General features: G+C 40.3%; 3 gene segments (V, D, J or C); all 3 read left to right on the top strand.

Annotated features, from left to right (window-relative positions):
- LOC119798159 overlaps positions 1 to 19,606 on the top strand; it is a 38,137-nt gene that overhangs the window by 3,247 nt on the left and 15,284 nt on the right.
- Positions 1,698 to 2,557, top strand: LOC119798160. The segment is given in 2 exon segments: positions 1,698 to 1,858; positions 1,998 to 2,557. Coding segments are annotated over 2 exon segments (456 nt in total).
- LOC119798161 lies at positions 17,792 to 18,393 on the top strand. The segment is given in 2 exon segments: positions 17,792 to 17,871; positions 18,025 to 18,393. Coding segments are annotated over 2 exon segments (378 nt in total).

The following is a 19,606-nucleotide window of genomic DNA, read 5'->3' as shown; positions in this document are numbered from 1 at the left end:
TGGTGAACCGGAACCGGAAACTCTGAAGGGGAGATCACTGTGATCAGTTCAGGGACAGTGGGAACATAGACTGAGGCTTGAATATTGCTGGAGAGGCACTCACTTTTGGGGGGCTCTTGGTTTATCCTTTAATGCAGTTTGTGGGGGTTTAATCCCAATGCACCGCAGGTGTGCAGGGAGCCCAACGAGGACAGGGCACCGCCTGGTGGTGGAGAGAGGGAAACACAAGAACAACCCACACAAACTGGATCCTAACAGAATCAATCCACATCAAATAGATCTCCAACAGAGCTCTGATTGCACTCATTTTGCTATAAGGGCTCCATCTGTCTATGAATAAAAAGCCTTCTTATTAAACAGCTGTGCACCTCTGTGATGTGCAAATGCGTCTTGTAAATGTAGTGGTGGGCTTTGGCATGGTTCATCTCAGGATTATTTTATACTATAATATATAATTATTCTGATGAAATCTGTAGTCATTTCAATCACTGTGACATCTTGAACTGTTTTAAACATTAATTGTCCTTCACAGCGTACTTGCGGTGAGATGCCCCTGACAGAAAGATGGTGGTCTAATCAGCTGATAGGGAGCAGGTGTGGATAGAACTAACTAGAAGGGAGCTAGGGGAAAGGAGACGGGCCCAAGGGGGCAACAGAGAGTAACTCAGAAAATACAACACTGCTTAAATATAACAAAAAAAAAACTATATGACACAAAATTGAAAAGAAAACACAGAATTACATAAATCAAAAAGGAACTAAAAAGGAAACTTAAACAGAACCAAAAAGGGCAGAATAATGACAGATAGAGTTGTTTGAAGTTTGTAGAATCAAACAGATTTGAGCAGAGAAACTACTTTTAGCAGGTTTCTTTGGTGAAGAGCAGGTGTCTTTCTTTAAGTGGCTGGTTGCTTGTGAAAAATATCCCTTATGTGTGAAAAAAAGTCTCTGAATGACTGGTAACACCGTTGCTATGGTTATTTTGACATATAGTGGATGCCTTCAAGGTGTTTATACAAAATATGGATGTACTTTGATGAACAAGGACCTCAATGTTCTTCCCTGCTCTAATTGGACAAATGTTCTCTCACTAACTTAAATTCTACAAAGGGCAGCTGTAAAGGTTTTCCCACAGAGTTAACCTAAACAAGTTACACACTTTTTATGGAAACAGTTCATATGTTGAACAAATCTTGAGGAGAAAAAAGAGTGACTAGGACAGGACATTTAGATACAGCCTTCCTCATGGAATTAAACAAGGATTACATTATTTCTTCACGTGTACTGCTGGGTGACACATGCAGATGTATGCACCTGTATATATTACAGGTTTTATAATGGAGAGTTTTTACCATTTGCTACATTACTTTAAGCTTTTCAGAGGGCAGCAGTCGGAGTTTTGACTCACATCTTTCATGTTGGTTTCTGTTGCATAATTACCTCAATAAGGCTGACTCCTATCCAGGTTCAGCACAGTAGTCCAGAGTACCATGCTTACCCACAATTCCTATTTCGTTCCTGTTATGGAGTTCCTATAGTTGATCCCACGAAAGAAAGAGGAGCTGTGATTAAAATCAGTCCAACCATCTGCAGCTTCAGTTGCTTCCTCAGGGTCACCAATACTCTCACTGACAGTAAAATGTTTTCTCTGACTCCTCCCCCCACTGCTGGGTTCAGCCAATGAGATGGTTTGTGTTTGCTGCACTAAAAGCAGCTTGATGTTGAGGAGAAGGTCTGTGCACCAGAGAAGCTTCTTAGTCTTTATTCTGCTGCAGTGGAACAACTTTGTTCCTCTGCTGTCTGACTCTACCTGAAAACATGTTTCTTTACTTCTTGCTGCTTTTCTCTCTCTGCATAGGTGAGTGTTAGAGCACAGAGAAAAGCTTTGCTCTGATTTTCTCTTTTAACCTTATTGTGATCACATGTGGAGCACAGAGTAAAGAACCTCTGCTGAATCTCTTTATGTTTAACTGACATTAATGACTCCTTTTTTACAGCCATGGGCTCCATGAACACCATCAAACAGGAACAGAGGGAACAAGCTGTTTCAGAGGGAAGAAGCACCAGTTTGAGCTGTGAATATACTGGTTCTATCAACAATATCCAGTGGTACCGACAGCAGGAGAGATCCAGACCAGAGTTCCTGCTCTACATCACAGAAGGAGGACTGATTCATCCAAGTGGTTCAGAGTTTTCTGTTCACATCAACAAAACGGTGAAACAATCAAAGCTGCTGATCTCCTCTGCTGCACTGTCAGACTCTGCTGTGTACTACTGTGCCCTGGAGCCCACAGTGACAGGAAACACCAGAACTCTGTACAAAAACCTTCAATACATCCACCAGAGGGCCTCACACACTGTTAAACTGCTGATTGACTGCTGGGACAAAGAAAACAGAGGAGTGAAGCAGTGAGGATTAGAGACAGATCTGCTGTGAAAGCTACAAGCATGGTGGTGGTATCATCAGCTGCACATTGCTGTTGTAGACAAGGGGAAAGAAAAGTACTATAGATTTGTTTTTTGCCAAAAAATAGTGGCTTTCACATTTCATTTGCCCAGAAACAATTTTTACTTGCCCAGTATAATGTTTGATAAATATAGTTCCTAATATTTATTTTTGTATATATATCAATGAAACATGTTTGTTTTTTTTAATGTTTTTTGTAATTCAGTATTTTTTAAGTTTCCAGGTTCCTGGTGTGTATCTGCATGCGTCAGATAATGAACTCAAGCCTACATTACTGTGATAACATGCTTTTCAATCCTTCCTGCACTTTCTTTTTAAACTAAACTTTGCTTTAAACTGTTGTGTGCTTGGAAAAACATAAATTGTAATGTTAAAAATCTAAAAAAAAAACTTGACAGGTTAAAAACTTAAGATAAATCACAAGACAGAAGTCAATGTCACAAATGAATAACTTTTATTTTAGAGTCACGGTATGTTGATACAAGATAATACTATTAACATAATGTGACTTTTCTAGAGAATCATATTTTATACAGAGTTTCCACAGTCTGACATCATTTCAGAATTCCCTGACTTTTAACTGACTATGGATTAGTTTTCCCTGACAAATGGTAAATGGCATGTACTTATATAGCGCCTTTATTCAAGTTAGGAGACTTGACCAAAGTGCTTTACACTACATTCATTGACCCATTCACACACACACTGATGGTGGCAAGCTACATTGTAGCCACAGCTGCCCTGGGGCTCACTGACAGAAGCGGGACTGCCGTACACTGGCGCCACCGGGCCCTCAAAATAAATGCAGCAACAAGACAATAATAATAACATAACAGGTCACCAATTTAACATGTTTAGCTCTATAACATTTAAATGCACCTCTCCAATGTCTCAGAGAAAAAAATTTAATGAACAGTTTTTTAATGTATGACCTGCATCACTGTACAGAAGACTGCCATATGTTAGAAAGATGTACACTGTGCGCATGGCATACAATTATTTCAATTTTCCTAATCCTTAACCGATAATTTATCATCTAAGGTTATCACGCGGCTTTTTTCAAATCACGCGAGAATGTGTACAAAACAACAAAAATGGCGCCTGCAACGCTCGTGGGTCGTTTTCAGCGAATGTTGGTGATTTTAAAGTAATTTGAGTGATAAATAATTTTTTTTTTGCGATCATTGCACTTGCCCAGCAGGCAAATGCAATGAAATTTGTACTCTCCTGACAATAAAAACTACTTGCCCCGGGCGATCGGGCAATGGTTAACATCAAGCCCTGCAAGTCAAACGTCACAAAAACCTAAGAGTCATCAGGGTAAGAACTGTAACCAGGAGGAGGGCTCAGAGAGACGAGTTGGAGGAAGACTGACGAGGTTAGACGAGGACCCAGCAAACAAAAACTGAAGAGGGACTAATGAGCAGATTGGGAACAGGTGAGCACAGGGCAGGAGAGGAAAAGAGCTAGGGAAAAAGGAGAACACAAGAGGGCAGCAGAGGCGAAGACATAAGAAAAACCTAGAAGACTGGAAATAACTAGAAAACACAACAAAATAACAATTAAACCACAAAGAATATAAAACAAGGAGCAAAGCAAAACTGAAAACTCAAAAGAAAAACATAACAGAGCCAAGACTGAAACAGTAACTAAGAATGACCAGAGAACACAGCAAAAATAAAAATAAAACCACTAAAACTAGAAAACAAGGAGTAAAGCAAAACTGAACACTAAAAAGAAAATATAATAGAACCAAGACTGAGACAGTAACTGAGAAAAACCCAAAGAACACAACAAAATAAGAATTAAACCATAAAAAAAATTAATAAAACCAGGAGCAAAGCAAAACTGAACATCAAAAGAAAAACATAACAGAAACAGAAACCTAACAGAGACTGGAGAGGGTTCTGAATAAAGTTCTCCAAAAAGGTGGCCTACCACCTTCCTCCAAAGACAAGGCACAAATTGAGCAACTCCTCAAAGGTTCAATTCAATTCAATTCAGTTTATTTATATAGCGCCAAATTCACAACACATGTCATCTCAAGGCACTTTACAGTTCAACCAGATCATACAGTCAAATTGATACAAAGTTTTCTATCTAAGGAAAACCAGTTGATTGCATTGACTCATTGACTCAAATACAATCCCCCACACTAAGCATGCTTGTAGCGACAGTGGAGAGGAAAAACTCCCTTTTAACAGGAAGAAACCTCCAGCAGAACCAGGCTCAGTGTGAGCGGCCATCTGCCGAGGCCGACTGGGGTTCAAGGAGACAGAAGCAGAGATACAAAAAGCAGCTGTAAAAGGCGGCCCCGTCCAGGAAACACACAGCCAGGCAGACGAGCTCCAAGGCAGCTCCCATGCCAGAGGACGAAGAAAGCACATCCACTCAGCCACGGTCAGAGAAACAGGACCACACTGGAAAACAGGCCGATCTCCAACATCTATTAACAAGGGTGTTGATGGAAGCAGCACAGCTGATGTTTTTTTCAGGATGACGTCACAGCCAAACAGGAACAGACGAGGCAAAGCTACTCTGAGGAAAAGCAGAGAGAGCAGAAGGTTAGAGATTGAACTAACAGATTCTGCAGAATAGGAGAACAGAGAGAGAATGAAGCAGAATGATGAAATGGGGGTCCCTATGTCCTCCAAAAGTCTAAGCCTATAGCAGCATAACTATAGAGATAGCTCAGGATAACCTGAGCCACCCTAACTATAAGCTTTATCAAAAATGAAAGTTTTAAGCCTAGCCTTAAAAGTAGACAGGGTGTCTGCCTCACGGACTAAAACTGGTAGTTGGTTCCACAGGAGAGGAGCCTGATAACTAAAAGATCTGCCTCCCATTCTACTTTTAGAAATTCTAGGAACCACTAGTAAACCTGCAGATTGAGAGCGAAGTGCTCTGTTAGGAACATAAGGAACAATCAGATCTCTGATATCAGATGGAGCTTGGCCATTTAAGGCTTTATATGTGAGAAGGAGGATTTTAAATTCTATTCTTGATTTAACAGGAAGCCAATGAAGAGAAGCCAGGATAGGAGAGATATGATCTCTCTTTTTCATTTTCATTAGAACTCTGGCTGCAGCATTTTGGATCAGCTGAAGGCTTTTAACTACAGTTTGTGGACTTCCTGATAGTAAAGAATTACAATAGTCCAGCCTTGAAGTAACAAATGCATGGACTAGTTTCTCAGCATCACCCCTGGACAGGATATTTCTAATTTTTGCAATGTTCCTCAGATGAAAGAAGGAAATTCTAGAAACCTCTTTGATATGGGATTTAAATGACAGGTCCTGATCAAAAATAACAACAAGATTTTTTACTTTATTATCTGAAATCAGTTTAATCCCATCCAAATGAAGTGACTGGCTAATCAGTTTCTTTTTCAGAGACTCTGGTCCAAAGACTATAACTTCTGTTTTGTCTGCATTCAGAAGCAGAAAGTTAAGAGTCATCCAGGTTTTTATGTCTTCAAGACATGCCTGTAATCTATGTAATGGGTTAGCTTCATCTGGATTTATAGACAGATATAGCTGGGTATCATCAGCATAACAGTGGAAATTAATCCCATGCTGTCTAATAATTCTACCAATTGGGAGCATGTATAAAGTAAAGAGAATTGGTCCTAGCACTGATCCCTGTGGTACTCCACAGGTAACCTTTGAGCGTGTTGAAGATCTATCATTAACATGAACAAACTGAATTCGATCAGATAGATAAGATTTAAACCAGTCTAGTGCTGTTCCTTTAATTCCAACAAAATATTCAAGTCTTTCTAAAAGAATATTATGGTCAACTGTATCAAATGCAGCACTAAGATCCAACAGGACGAGCACAGATACAAGTCCATTATCTGAGGCCATGAGAATATCATTAGTGACTTTCACCAGAGCTGTTTCAGTGCTATGATGAGCTCTAAAGCCAGACTGAAACTCTTCAAAAAGTTCATTATGGTGGAAGTGATCGCAAACTTGTTTGGCAACTACTTTCTCAAGAATTTTGGATAAGAAAGGAAGATTGGATATAGGTCTATAATTGACCAAGTCATCTGGGTCAAGAGACGGTTTCTTAAGCAGAGGTTTAATTACAGCAATCTTAAAAGCTTTAGGTACATATCCCTGTAACAGAGATAGATTAATCACATCTAAAATGGAGGAGGAGATCAAAGGGAATACCTCCTTAAATAACCTGGTTGGAACTGGATCTAACATACAAGTTGAAGGCTTAGATGAAGACAATAATTTTGCTAATTCAGAGAGTTCAACTGGATCAAAGCAGTCTAAACCCGGTTCAGATTCCATGACTACCTCAGGTACAATCGCGGATAGAGGAGTGCTTATGATCTTATTTTTAATAAGATCAATCTTATTTACCAAGTCCACCAAGTCTGATATGATGCTTTTGAGTCTTAGGCTAAGAGAGAGGAGAATTGCTCCACCCACATTCCTGGAGCTTTTGAATGAGATCTATATTTAGGAGGAACATGAAGCATCCCCTCAAAGGCTGAATCCGCATAAATCTGTGCATGTCTTGCGTAATCTCGCTCTAAACTCACATCTTGCGAAATCTAGAGAGTCAAGTCCTATTGGTCATATGTCTCTGTGACACAGCCCAGCGGGGCACTGTTATTGGTGAAATATCTAATATAATATAGGACAATTTTATTCATGGGAACAAGTATGTTTCCCTGTTTGCAAACAGGTAAGCTTCAAATTTTTAAAAGTTCACAAAAACTCATAGAATGCCTGATAACTATAGGATTACTCTGAAGGTTTTTTTGTTGTTTGGGTCAATACTGTCCGTTAGTGATGGGTTCATGAGGCGTCATGAAGCGTTGACACATTTGCAAACTGTATTGATAATGTGTTGGTTCTGTGTCACTGAATACTGACACCTGTTGGACATTTAAAGTTCCTACAGGCAGCTTTCACAGACTGACCCCGATTTCATGACCTTTAAGCCATTGTTTTCTATAATGTATTATTTTATATCTATAGTTATAATCGAAAATATGTTTGATATCTCTAGATGCAATTCATAAATGTGAACATACAATGGGAAAATTTAAGTGAACATGTGAATGAAGATGTTTGTGGACTAAAATGTATTTATTTTATTTATTTTTAACATAACTGCTAAGGAGTTTGTGAAATGAAAAGAGTAAAAAGAGATAACCACTGAGGGAGCAATCTCCAGCTCCTTTAAGAGCAACCAACAGTGAAGAAATGTGGAAAACCAAAGACGGCTTATTATTGATCTGTTTTCAGTATGTGGGCTCATTTGTTATGGCGCAGTGTTAGCCTTAAGGCTAGCTACTATCCCTAGTTGTTTCTTTTGAAAAAGGAATAACCTCCTTATTAGCATTGTTATTTTTTCACACATGGTACAGCCTTTGGGTCATTAGCGTGTGACACAAGGAGAAAGAAAGCAAACAATGAATCAAACAAACGCAATACAGTCCACTGTGCAGCTGTAGCTAACCTGCTAAAGTTAAAAACGATTTCCTTTTGGCCCTACACCCCATTGTTTTTAAGGAATATTCTTCAACTCGCACTTATGCTGCCACAGAGTTATGAATACTTTTAAAAAGAAAAATTATGTATTCTCTTCATGCATAAATAAAAAACTAAACTAAAAGCTTTCTTTCTTTTTCTATGCTTATAAACTGTTTGTTGTTGTTGCCTAATCTGTTCCAGAGTGGATGACCACTAACCTACTGTAGGTTGAACAGGAATGTACCCATTCTGCGCTTGTGGTTTGACGTGGAGTTGGAACTCATCTAGGACTTCAGACTGAGTAGGAAGGCCATGCATGCCCTGCAGTGCCTGCTGAGGAGAGAACAGGACCATGGCTACCAGCTGGAAGTTCTGATAAATGTTAACTGGCTTGCCCTGGTTTGTTCTACCCTGTTTCTAATATGTCCAGGTCCACTATCCATAGAACTGTTAAAACAGCAGGTAAGGCTGCGCACTCCCGGAGTTGCTTTGTAGTGAACTTTTTCTGCCCCTCATTTTTTGCTGTAAACTTTATTAGGGTTTTGTTTTCCTCCACAGTCCCTGAAACATTAGCCCACATAACTAGATTAGTCAGAAGACAACACATGTTGTGTTCACATTCTAGAATTCTTTTTCGGGTGGAGGGAAAGGTCCAATACACTATGTGAGACTGACATAATTTTAAGGAAGAAAAAAAAAAAGCAAATTCACAAATGTTGTTCTTGGTAATTATTTGATACTGATAAAGTATTGTCCTGACAGAGAAGACAATGAATAACAGTTTTTTTTTTATTTGGTTTGTCCCAGGAACTACAGAAATATTACTCATAAACCTTAAAAATCATGCCTCATGACAGTTACCGTGTGTGCGTGCTGCACAGTAACAAGCACAATGACAATTACGCATAACGTTATTGTTGTGAAGGACGAGGAACCGTTCATATGAGCAGGCAGCCTCTTGCTGGCTGTCCATGCGTCCTGGGCGTGACTACACCTGTGGAGTTAACTGGGGTGCGAGTCCGAGGGCGCATTTGCACACGCTAGTGGTCGGAGAGACAGAGAGGTGAAAGGACCCCTTGTGTTCTGTGGACCTTTGGGCTGTTTGAACGTTGTGCGTTCATAAACCGTAAGTTTTGGCATTTCTTGTTTTTGGGTGAGCTGTTCATGCTAGTTTGTAGAGTGTTGTAATTAATATCCGCGTATGTCGCCGACGCTTGCTTTTATAGCGTGTAACGCGGTTTGCCGTGGTTGCCATGGTTAATTAAACAATGAAGCAATAACTTTTCCTGCCATGTAAAAATGGATATGAGGCTTCTAGCTGGATAATCTGTTTTATATTGCTGTGTAGTACATTTCTGTAGTAATGTTTAGTTAGCCATTGCCCATGTGTGTTCATATATTATTAGCCATGCTTTGCTATTAATGATTTAGTCACCATGTAGGCTATATGTTTCTAAAGGCACTGTTCTATTCTGTTTACTTATAGAAACACAACTTATATAACTTCAGTTTTACAACTCAAGATACAACTTCAATAAATACTCTGGACCTGTTCATCATGTCTGCATTTTAATCAGATGCCCCACGGTGGCTCCTACATATTCGTACTAGGATGAGTCACAACTGTTATACCGTCTATGCTGCTATAATGACCGTCGCAATTCCACAAGTCAATATATAAATGGTGATCATTTGATTTGTTAAAAGCTGTCATGCATTATCATACTGTGGTGAAGTTGTTTAGAAGCTGGATATTGGATATTCAAGCTCAGCGTAGTCAGTGGAATCTAGCTCATGGTTGATCCAAATGAGGGTTTTTGGCCAGAATCGCAGTCGCTCAGTCTGATCAAAAATGAGCTAGGTCCTGCTGATTCCAGGTGACGCTTCACCCAGTCTTCTTGGAAGGTTTTGCTGAACATTTCTCCTTTTAGGCAACAGATTTGTTCATTGGAGTTCCAGATAGAACTAAACCTAAAGTGCTACACATTGTTAACCTATTTTGCCTGGTCAAAATAAATTGTAATTTTCGGAGAAGAAAGTCTATTAACTAGAAGTAAATGTGGAAGATTACACAATGATAAGCTCTGCCTGGGATCCCAACAGATAGCTCAACAACTCAGCCAGCAACAGAGAAAGCTCACACATCATGCAAGAATGGAACAACATGACTTTAGCATATTACACAGGTTTAAGCTGTTAAATTCCAGTGAATAAAACTAAGTTGTAAACTGAGTGTTAAAGTTTACCAGTGAAGGAGCCTCCCTCTTTGAGCTTCCTCTTAAATCTCGGTACCTGCAGGAGCTGCTGTTCTGCTAACCCCAGGCTGTGTTGAGAGAAAAATGTCTAGGTTTGCAAATATTCTTAACTGATAAAAGTAAAATCTCAAAAGGCTCCAATTTGCTTTCCCAATTTAAAATCACTATCCACCTTAAAACCCATGTTTATTACAGTGGATTTAATTTCAATTCAATTCAATTCAGTTTATTTATATAGCGCCAAATTCACAACACATGTCATCTCAAGGCACTTTACAGTTCAACCAGATCATACAGTCAAATTGATACAAAGTTTTCTATCTAAGGAAAACCAGTTGATTGCATTGACTCATTGACTCAAATACAATCCCCCACACTAAGCATGCTTGTAGCGACAGTGGAGAGGAAAAACTCCCTTTTAACAGGAAGAAACCTCCAGCAGAACCAGGCTCAGTGTGAGCGGCCATCTGCCGAGGCCGACTGGGGTTCAAGGAGACAGAAGCAGAGATACAAAAAGCAGCTGTAAAAGGCGGCCCCGTCCAGGAAACACACAGCCAGGCAGACGAGCTCCAAGGCAGCTCCCATGCCAGAGGACGAAGAGAGCACATCCACTCAAATTTAAAATCTGGTGTTAGGGGTCCTACAGTAGGTCTATAGTAGTGGAGTCATAGGGGTGATTTGATCCTAACACTTTAACCTCAGTTTCTTCTTATTCATCCATGCATCCATTTTCTGGCACCCTTATTGCAGCTGGGGTCGTGAGGGGTGTTGTTGCCTATCTCCAGCTGCCAATCGGTGGGGAGGCGGGGTACACCCTGGACAGGTCCCCATTTTATTCCAGGCAGTTTGTTTTTATTAAAATTGTAAGTTCAGGGCCAGCCAGGCTTTAATGTCAACTAATCAATTAAAAAAATGACCACTGTAAAAACATCCCATTGCTTTAGGGGCAAATAGATCTGGTATCATCAGCATAAAAATGGAAATAAATTCCATGTCTTCTCAGTATAGAACCAAGTGACAACAAATACAAAGAAAAGAGCAGGGACCCTAAAATTTAGCCCTGTGGGACCCCGTAGGATAAAGCCACACTAGACAATTCAGTATTGCCAATTTTGCAACAGAAAGATCAGTCAGGCAGATATGATCTAAACCAGTTAAGAGCAGTGTGCTGGATGCCTACCTAATTATTATGTTTTGAATATTGTATTATCAGAATATGGTGAGCAACGTGTCAAAAGAAGATGAAAGGTTCAATCAAAACCAAGAAGTATCACTTTACAAAAAGCTACACAACATTGATTACCTACTAGAGAACACCAAGGGAACTAAGCAGGAACTAATGGCTAGTTAACCAATACTTAATGAGATACACCGAGCCCAGCATTATTATAGGACTACTGCTAAGGTACCTGGAAGGAGGAAAAAATCTGTGGTTTCACTTTACTTTAGGGCTGACAAAAGCATTTGATAATGGTCAGATACTGATGAGGTAATGAATAGATCCTTGGAACCACTTGATATGATGCTTGGCTCGATTAACTTCCTAAAACAAAATCTAGGCAATAATTTGGTACTCAGTATAGCTTTCCATAAACTGTGACTTCACAGGTTAAGGGTATATTTAGAACCAACACTGATCATTTCTACTCTAATGTTGCAGCAAAGAACCAGTATTGTTAGAAGTACTAGTTAACTACTCATTAGTTTCTTATTAGTTTCTCCTTGCTGTCCTTGGTAACTACACATTAGTTCTTGATTAGTATTTCCCAGATAACTAAGCAGTAGTTCCTTGGTAAGGCTGGGTTGGGTGTAGTAAGTACCAGTTAACTACAAATTAGTTCATTCTTAGTTCTCTGGGTGTTCTCCAATAGTTAATCAAATGTTTTTACCTTATTGTACAGAGTTACCAAACCAAATATCTTTAGACAGTACTTTAAATCAGGGGCGGATTTAGGGAAATTTGAGGCCCTAGGCAAGGACAGGCAGGGGGCCCTCTGAATTGAGAACACAAAAACATAAAACAGCCCCATTCTACAGATAGAGAAATGTTAATAGAATAGACATCCATTATCTGTTCTAGGTTGTGTCCCTCTCTTCTTGTCCCTTTTCTTCTTGTTTTCCTCTCTATGTTTTGTACTCAGCTGACTTTTCATGCTGTCTCTAAAGGAATGAAAGATTTTTCCAAGCACTAAGCTCACTTAGCTGATTGCTCCTTCCTGTGTTTCCAAAAAGGCCAAAGTAAATAACCAAGTCCTTCTTTTCACTGTAGACAAGCCATGATCTGCTTATCTGTTCTCCATTTTTCATTTGGATGAAATAATAGCTGCATGAATCATGACAGCTGACAAGATAGAGGAGAGCAGGAGGCGGGGTTACCAATCTACTCGCTCTGGAGAGCAGAGTTCGCTGCTTTTAGATGTTGTTGCCAAAGTCTCCAGTAGCGCTAGGAGCTTTTTTGAAATAAAAGTGCTAGAGGGGTCTGAAAAGTCACTAAATATAACAACAGTTTGGTGACTAAAGTGCTAAGTTGGCAACGGAGTATTGCCTAATGGTAAATCACCCCTTGCTTTAGATAATCAAACAAAAATGCAATGGGAATTGGATTTGGGTCAGCAGAAACCAGAAATTCAAATGGAAACAAATATGTAAAAACAAAGTCAAATGAAAAACATAATTAGTATGATTTAGAATGATACAATTTCTAACATTGCTCAGAGAATTTTGGACTCTGTATTCAAATAATAAACCCAAACTCTTCATATCTTTGCTGGTGAAAAAGAGAACTGTTTTTCAAATAAACACTTGTCAACACTAAAACTATATCTATTGTATTGTATTGTTATATTTATGTTTTACTGTCTCTGTTTTCTTAGCAGCCTCGTTTTTTTATCTCTGTTGTAGTTCTTTTTGTCATAATTTGTCTAGTTTCATCTCCTATCCTTACATTCTTCTTTTTTTAATGCTTCTTTACATCTTAACCAGGGGACCAGGGGGGAAAAATTGCCTTTAGCTAATTTTAACTTTTACAACTCATGAACTGTCAAGTCATGTGTTTTGATAAAATCTACTGTCTCCTTTCAGAACAATAACTTAATACAATCAAGTGTGTTATATCATTGTCAATTAGTTTAATATTTTGGTCCCAAACTATTTTGATGGTCATAAAGTAATAAATGTTGAGCTAGTTCTTGGCCCTGCCATATATTCTATTAGTTAAAAAGATGCTTAATCACGTAATAAAAGAGAATATTAAACTGCCAACATTGCTTTTATATCTCCCAGAAGGAATTGTACTGATGAATTGTGAAAAAAAGCATAAATGAAATTGTTTTGACATAGAAAAATGGTTGCATGATTTTCTTCATCAATCTAGTAGGGAACAAGATGCTCATTATAAAAAATGTTATGAGTTCCATTAGATCCATTATCTTCAAATGACACTTAGCTTTACCACAACAACCTAACAATAGAGGTTTGTCCACCAGAATCCTCAGAGCAAGAGGGAATTAATTGAGAGAGGCAGCGCCGCATCCAAAGGACACTCTAAAATACAAAGTTAAATCTTTCTATATGACCACAACAAGGAATAAGCTCCTAAGAGGAAGACTTAATAAAAAAAAGGCTTTTAAAAAAGGTATTTTGTTGATCTACAGTGAACATATTTGGGTTTGACAGTGACAAAAATAAGTAGAAAAAAGGATTAAATCATTTGAAAATAATTAAGAAAAATTTAGATTAGTAGTTAAGTTAAAGACCTTCTAGCTCCACTAGAGAGCGCCATCATCCAGTAGGCGGAGCTCTCCTTGTGCTCTGTGTTCCAGCATTGTGTCAAAAATAAGATTTGCTGTGAAGAGAACAATAGTCAGACTGAATGTTGAACATCAGCTAGTTTCTCCTGCTGATTTAAACCTTGTTGGACAGATGGAACATTGGCTGTGGATTATTCTAGCTGCTCTTTTCTTTGGTAAGATAGAAAGCTCAACATGTTTCCTCTTCAAACACTTGAACACATTACTGAGCTCTACATGAAGAGCTTTAATGTTCATTCTTTAAAGTTAGTCTTTAAAGCTGCTGATTGTTCTCCTTTAATCAATCATCTTTATTGATTCATCTCTTCCTCTGCATGTTCTGTTCTTCCTCAGAGTGTAAAGGAGACTCAGTGACGCAGACAGAAGGACATGTTGCTGCTGCTGAAGGAGAATCTGTGACTCTGGGATGTATTTTTGAAACCACTGACACATTTCCATATCTTTTCTGGTACCAGCAAAAGGAAGGCAGTTCTCCAACCTACATGCTGAAGCGTTATCCAGGAACTGCAGAGAATGATCCAAAGTTCAGCATAAACAGATTTAATGCTGATCTCAACACAGAGAATCAAAAGAAATCAGTAAATCTGACGATCCAGGATCTCCGTCTGTCTGACTCTGCTGTGTACTACTGTGCTCTGAGGCCCACAGTAACAGGAAACACCAGAACTCTGCACAAGAACCTGCAGAGCAAAGACAATATAGTAATGCACTATAACCACTAGAGGGCCTCATTTACTTAAACTATTTATAACTTTCTAGGATTTAGTCCACATCTTTACCTTTTGTTATGCTTTAATGATGATTATCAACATTGCACTGCTAGAAAGATGGAAATGGCTTCTGATCTCCCTTATAAGTTGGGTAGCCTCAATTAAAATGATGGTCTTACCCAGAATTAACTACCTATTTTCAATGATCCCAAATAAACCATCACCTGAATGGTTTAAATCTCTAGATCCTTCCATCTCTAAATCTCTTTGGAAGGACAACCCCCCTCGTATCAGCTTAAAGACACTACAGAAAACTAAAGACAGAGGGGGACTAGATTTACCTAACTTCCAACACTACTACTTAGCAAATAGATTACAATACATCTCTAAATGGATAAAACATAATGCCTTAGATGAGCCCTGGATAGACACAGAACAAGATATATGCAGTAATATCATAATTTCAGATTTGCCGTTTATTAGCTCTAAGATCAAACGGCACCCATGTCTTAAAAATATTAACATCAGCTCTTCCCTGACAGCATGGTGGGAATTTCTAAAAATGACGAAGTCATCACTTATCCCGTGCAGTCGTACACCCATCTGGAATAACCCTGACATTCTACAAAACAATAATATGATAAACTTTCCGTACTGGAAGAATAAAGGTATTAACTATCTGGATCATTTATTTGAAGGAACGGAGTTTATCACATTTGCTAGATTAAATTTGCAATATGGCATTAACAAAAATAAATTCTTAGAATATGAGCAAATTAAAGCTATAATTAAAAATAAATTTAAGCATATTGATGGAGATTTAAAAATTCCAACTAATATATCAGAGTTTCTAGAGTTAACCCCCCCAAACTACTGTCTACATTATACAGGACACTGACTAAACTGGATGATACAATATCTCTTCCTATTATTAAATGGGAGGAGGATTTATCAGTCAGCTTTGAACAAAACATCTGGGCTCAGATATGTCTAAGAACTTTTAACATGACCAGAAACCCCAATTTACAATTAATACAATACAAAATCCTCCACAGAGTGCACTATACAGGTCAAAGATTATTCAAGATGGCTTTTGCACAATCTAACATCTGTCCACAGTGCACAGGCAATCAACTAGATAATTATTTTCACACGTTATGGTTATACACGCCGGTTCAGAGGTTCTAGGTACAGGTATGTAAGGATCTATCACTGTGCCTGGGTTGTAAAATCTCACTTTAAAAAAAATTAGTTTTCATGGCCTTCACTGCATTATGTGTCGCAAAGTAAAACTATCCTCATGAAATGGAAAAGTAAGGATAAACTCAGCATGAATCAGTACAGAGATCTGGTGTTGGATCATATTAATCTTGAGACAGCATCTGCATCCCCATCAGACCGATCTCTCTGGTCTCCCTTGATCGGCTCCATCACTTAGTGTAGTGGGGGGCTGTGGGGCGCGTCCTATGAGGAGCGGGGGCTGGTTTGGGGGTCCTGGAGGGCTCGGAGGGGCGCTTGGAGTGGGGTGCCTGGAGGGTCTAGCCCTGGGGTCTATTGCCCCCATCGGGGCGGGGCCTGGGGCGCCTCGGGGGGGTCCTACGGCGGCCGCATGCGGTGCTCTTGGGGGATTCCGTGGTGGAGGACGTAGGCTGCTAGCCTTGTAGCTGTGCTGTTGCTGGGTGGGTCCGGGGTGCATTGCCCTCGGGCGGGGGCCCCTGTGGGGCTTGGGGGTTCGGGTTCTGTGGGGAGTGCTGCTTGGGGTCTGGGCCGGTGTACGCCCGGCTGTCCAGCCCTACCGCGGCCTCTGGTGTGCTGGGGTGCCTCGGGGCCTGTTGTGCCTGGCTGGCTGGTGGGTACTGCTGCTGGTCCCTGGCCCCCGGGCTATGGTGATGAGACTGGTAGGGGCCCCCTCTCCGGAGGGGCTCTTGGGGAATGGGGGTGCCTATTGGAGTCAGCGGGGGAGCTGGCTCCCTGGGAGTGCAGTAAGCACCCCAGTCCTTTGCTCCCACTCCCCGAAATCCTCCCTCTGCCTGCTCCATCACACTGCCACACAGGTAGGTTTTTGGGGAGGGGGTCTTTACTGGAGGGCCCCACCTTCTGATGAGGTCCCCCATCCCAATTTTATTTTGCATTTTAGACACTTCCATCTACAACATTTTCCCAACACACATCTATGTAGGGAATTTTCTGGGGGTCAAGGAAGGTTGGAAGGAGGGGTGTGTAGTGGCTGGTTGAAGTAGTTTGGGGGGGCCCGGTCCCGGGGGGGGGGCTCTTGCTTGGGGTGGTCCGATCCGTGTGCGGGGTGGGGGGCCAGGCTCGAAGCAGGAATGAGATGGGTTGGTGTGGCAGTGTCGCCGGTCCCCTCCTCCCATCCGGATTTTAGGTTCACTTATTGGGTCATCCGATAATCAACCACCGGTGCCGCCGGGTCTTTGATCCTGGTATTAATGGATGTGAGTGTTATGAGTGAATGTATTCCCACAATCCATTGTGTGACAGGACATTTAGGCATAGCGTTCCTCATGGAATTAAACAAGGATTGCATTATTTCTTGACTTGTACTGGGTGACACATGCAGATGTATGCACCTGTATATATTACGGGTTTTATAATGCAGAGTTTTAGCCATTTGCTAAATTACTTTAGGAGATTCAGAGGGCAGCAGTCCCGGTTTGACTGACATTATCCATGTTGGTTTCTGTTGCGTAATGACGTCCCAAGGGTGACTCCTATCTGGATTCAGCACAGTAAACCAGAGTACCTTGCTTGCCCACAATACTGTTGTTGATCCAATGAAAGAAACAGGAGCAGTGATCAGAATCAATCCAACCATCTGCAGCCTCAACTGCTTCTTCAGGATCACAAATACTCTCACTGACTAAACATAGTTCTAGGAGAAAAGGAGACAGTAAAATGTTTTGTCTGACTCCTCCCACCACTACTGGGCTCAGCCAATGAGATGGTTTGTGTTTGCTGCACTAAAAGCAGCTTGATGTTGAGGAGAAGGTCTGTGCACCAGATAAGCTTCTTAGTCTTTGTTCTGCTGCAGTGGAACAACTTTGTTCCTCTGCTGTCTGACTCTACCTGAAAACATGTTACTTTACTTCTTGCTGCTTTTCTCTCTCTGCATAGGTGAGTGTTAGAGCACAGAGAAAAGCTTTGCTCTGATTTTCTGTAAGAATCTTATTGTGATCACATGAGGAAAACAGAGTGTAAGACCTCTGCTGAGTCTCTTCATGTTTGAATCTCCAGCAGACTAACTGTCATTAATGACTCATTTTACAGCCATGGGCTCCATGAACACCATCAATCAGGAACAGAGGGAACAAGCTGTTTCAGAGGAAAGAAGCACCAGTTTGAGCTGTGAATATTCTGGTTCTATCTACAATATCCAGTGGTACCGACAGCAGCAGAGATCCAGACCAGAGTTCCTGCTCTACATCACAGAGGCAGGACAGATTCATCCAACTGGTTCAGAGTTTTCTGTTCACATCAACAAAACAGCGAAACAATCGAAGCTGGTGATCTCCTCTGCAGCACTGTCAGACTCTGCTGTGTACTACTGTGCTGTGGCGCCCACAGTGACAGGAAACACCAGAACTCTGTACAAAAACCTGCAATAATTTAAAACCTCCACTAGAGGACCCCAAACATCCATTTGTAGGTCCATGAGGTGTACAGTAGCTTCTTCCCCTTAAGTCTGCTGTCACAGTGACCACACCAATCAGAATCCTAAAAACTATTTTGCTTTTTCTTCTGGAGTTTATTTGGATAATTTGCGCCCAAACATGTTCATCTCTGAGACAGAACCTGTTTCCTAATTGTTAATGTGAAGAACACTTTAATAACTAACTGCATGTTTGGTCCTTTCAGCAGCACAAAGGACGATGTATTTGGCCCCAAAAAGTTGAGTCCTCAGAGGGGTCCCTAATCTCAGCAGGTCATAAGCTTTCATAGAGATAATGACATCTGAATATCTAGGCCGAGCCAGAGGGACGTTCCCTTCCATAGGAGCAGCTCCCAAAATGCTGCCCGTTCCAGCTTAGTCTTCTCATTGGTCCACTTTAATTCTTCATCCAGTGATTTATGCCTGATATTTCACAGATGGGAGACCCAAAGTGTTTATCTTTTTTTTCCACACATCAACCAATGTGTCTTTTTTCATTAAGTGAATGCAGACATCTGTTTATAGATGTTCTTACAAAATGCTACCAGTGGTTATTTGTTATTTTCAATAATCATTAAAAACACAAACGTCACAAATGTTCCTGATTTCTGCCTCAGGAAGTGGAGTGGTCTGGGAGCTTGATCTACTGACAACAGATCTGTTATAGATTCAGGTGCTTATCTATTCACTGATTTCTAGACTAACACAAGGATTGTAAAGTCTATTCTCTGGTACAGGGAGCTAGTGGAAGGACTTCAGAACCGGGCTGATGTTTTCTAACTTCTTAGTTCTAGTGAGATCATGGGCAGCAGCGTTTTGGATCAGCTACAGGTGGCTGAAGATTTATGAAGACACTATTGCAGTAATCATTTCTACTAAAAATAAATGCATGAATTAGTTTTTCTACTTCCTGCTTGGACATTAGTCCTTTAATCCTGGAGATGTTCTTCAGGTGATAAAAGGCTTATACACCCCTTTCCCACTGCACATATTCTGCACATACATGGAATAAATTCACCTCTTGTGTTCAAAATAAAATCATTCAGCTCCAAGTCAAACACATTTCCTTTTAAAACTTCTAACTAAGACCAGTGAAACTCAACTAAACTAAACTAAACTAAACTAAACTACTATGCACAAAGAGGAAGCGAAGCATGGTTGAAAACCATATTAAAGTTTGATCTTTGGAAGAATTTGGGA

The sequence above is a fragment of the Cyprinodon tularosa genome, unplaced genomic scaffold (assembly GCF_016077235.1).
Source record: "Cyprinodon tularosa strain WSP-4 unplaced genomic scaffold, ASM1607723v1 ctg612, whole genome shotgun sequence".
NCBI classification, from domain to species: Eukaryota; Metazoa; Chordata; class Actinopteri; order Cyprinodontiformes; family Cyprinodontidae; genus Cyprinodon; species Cyprinodon tularosa.
The sequence above is the reverse complement of the archived record's forward strand: the minus strand, read 5'-3'. Positions and strand labels throughout refer to the sequence as shown.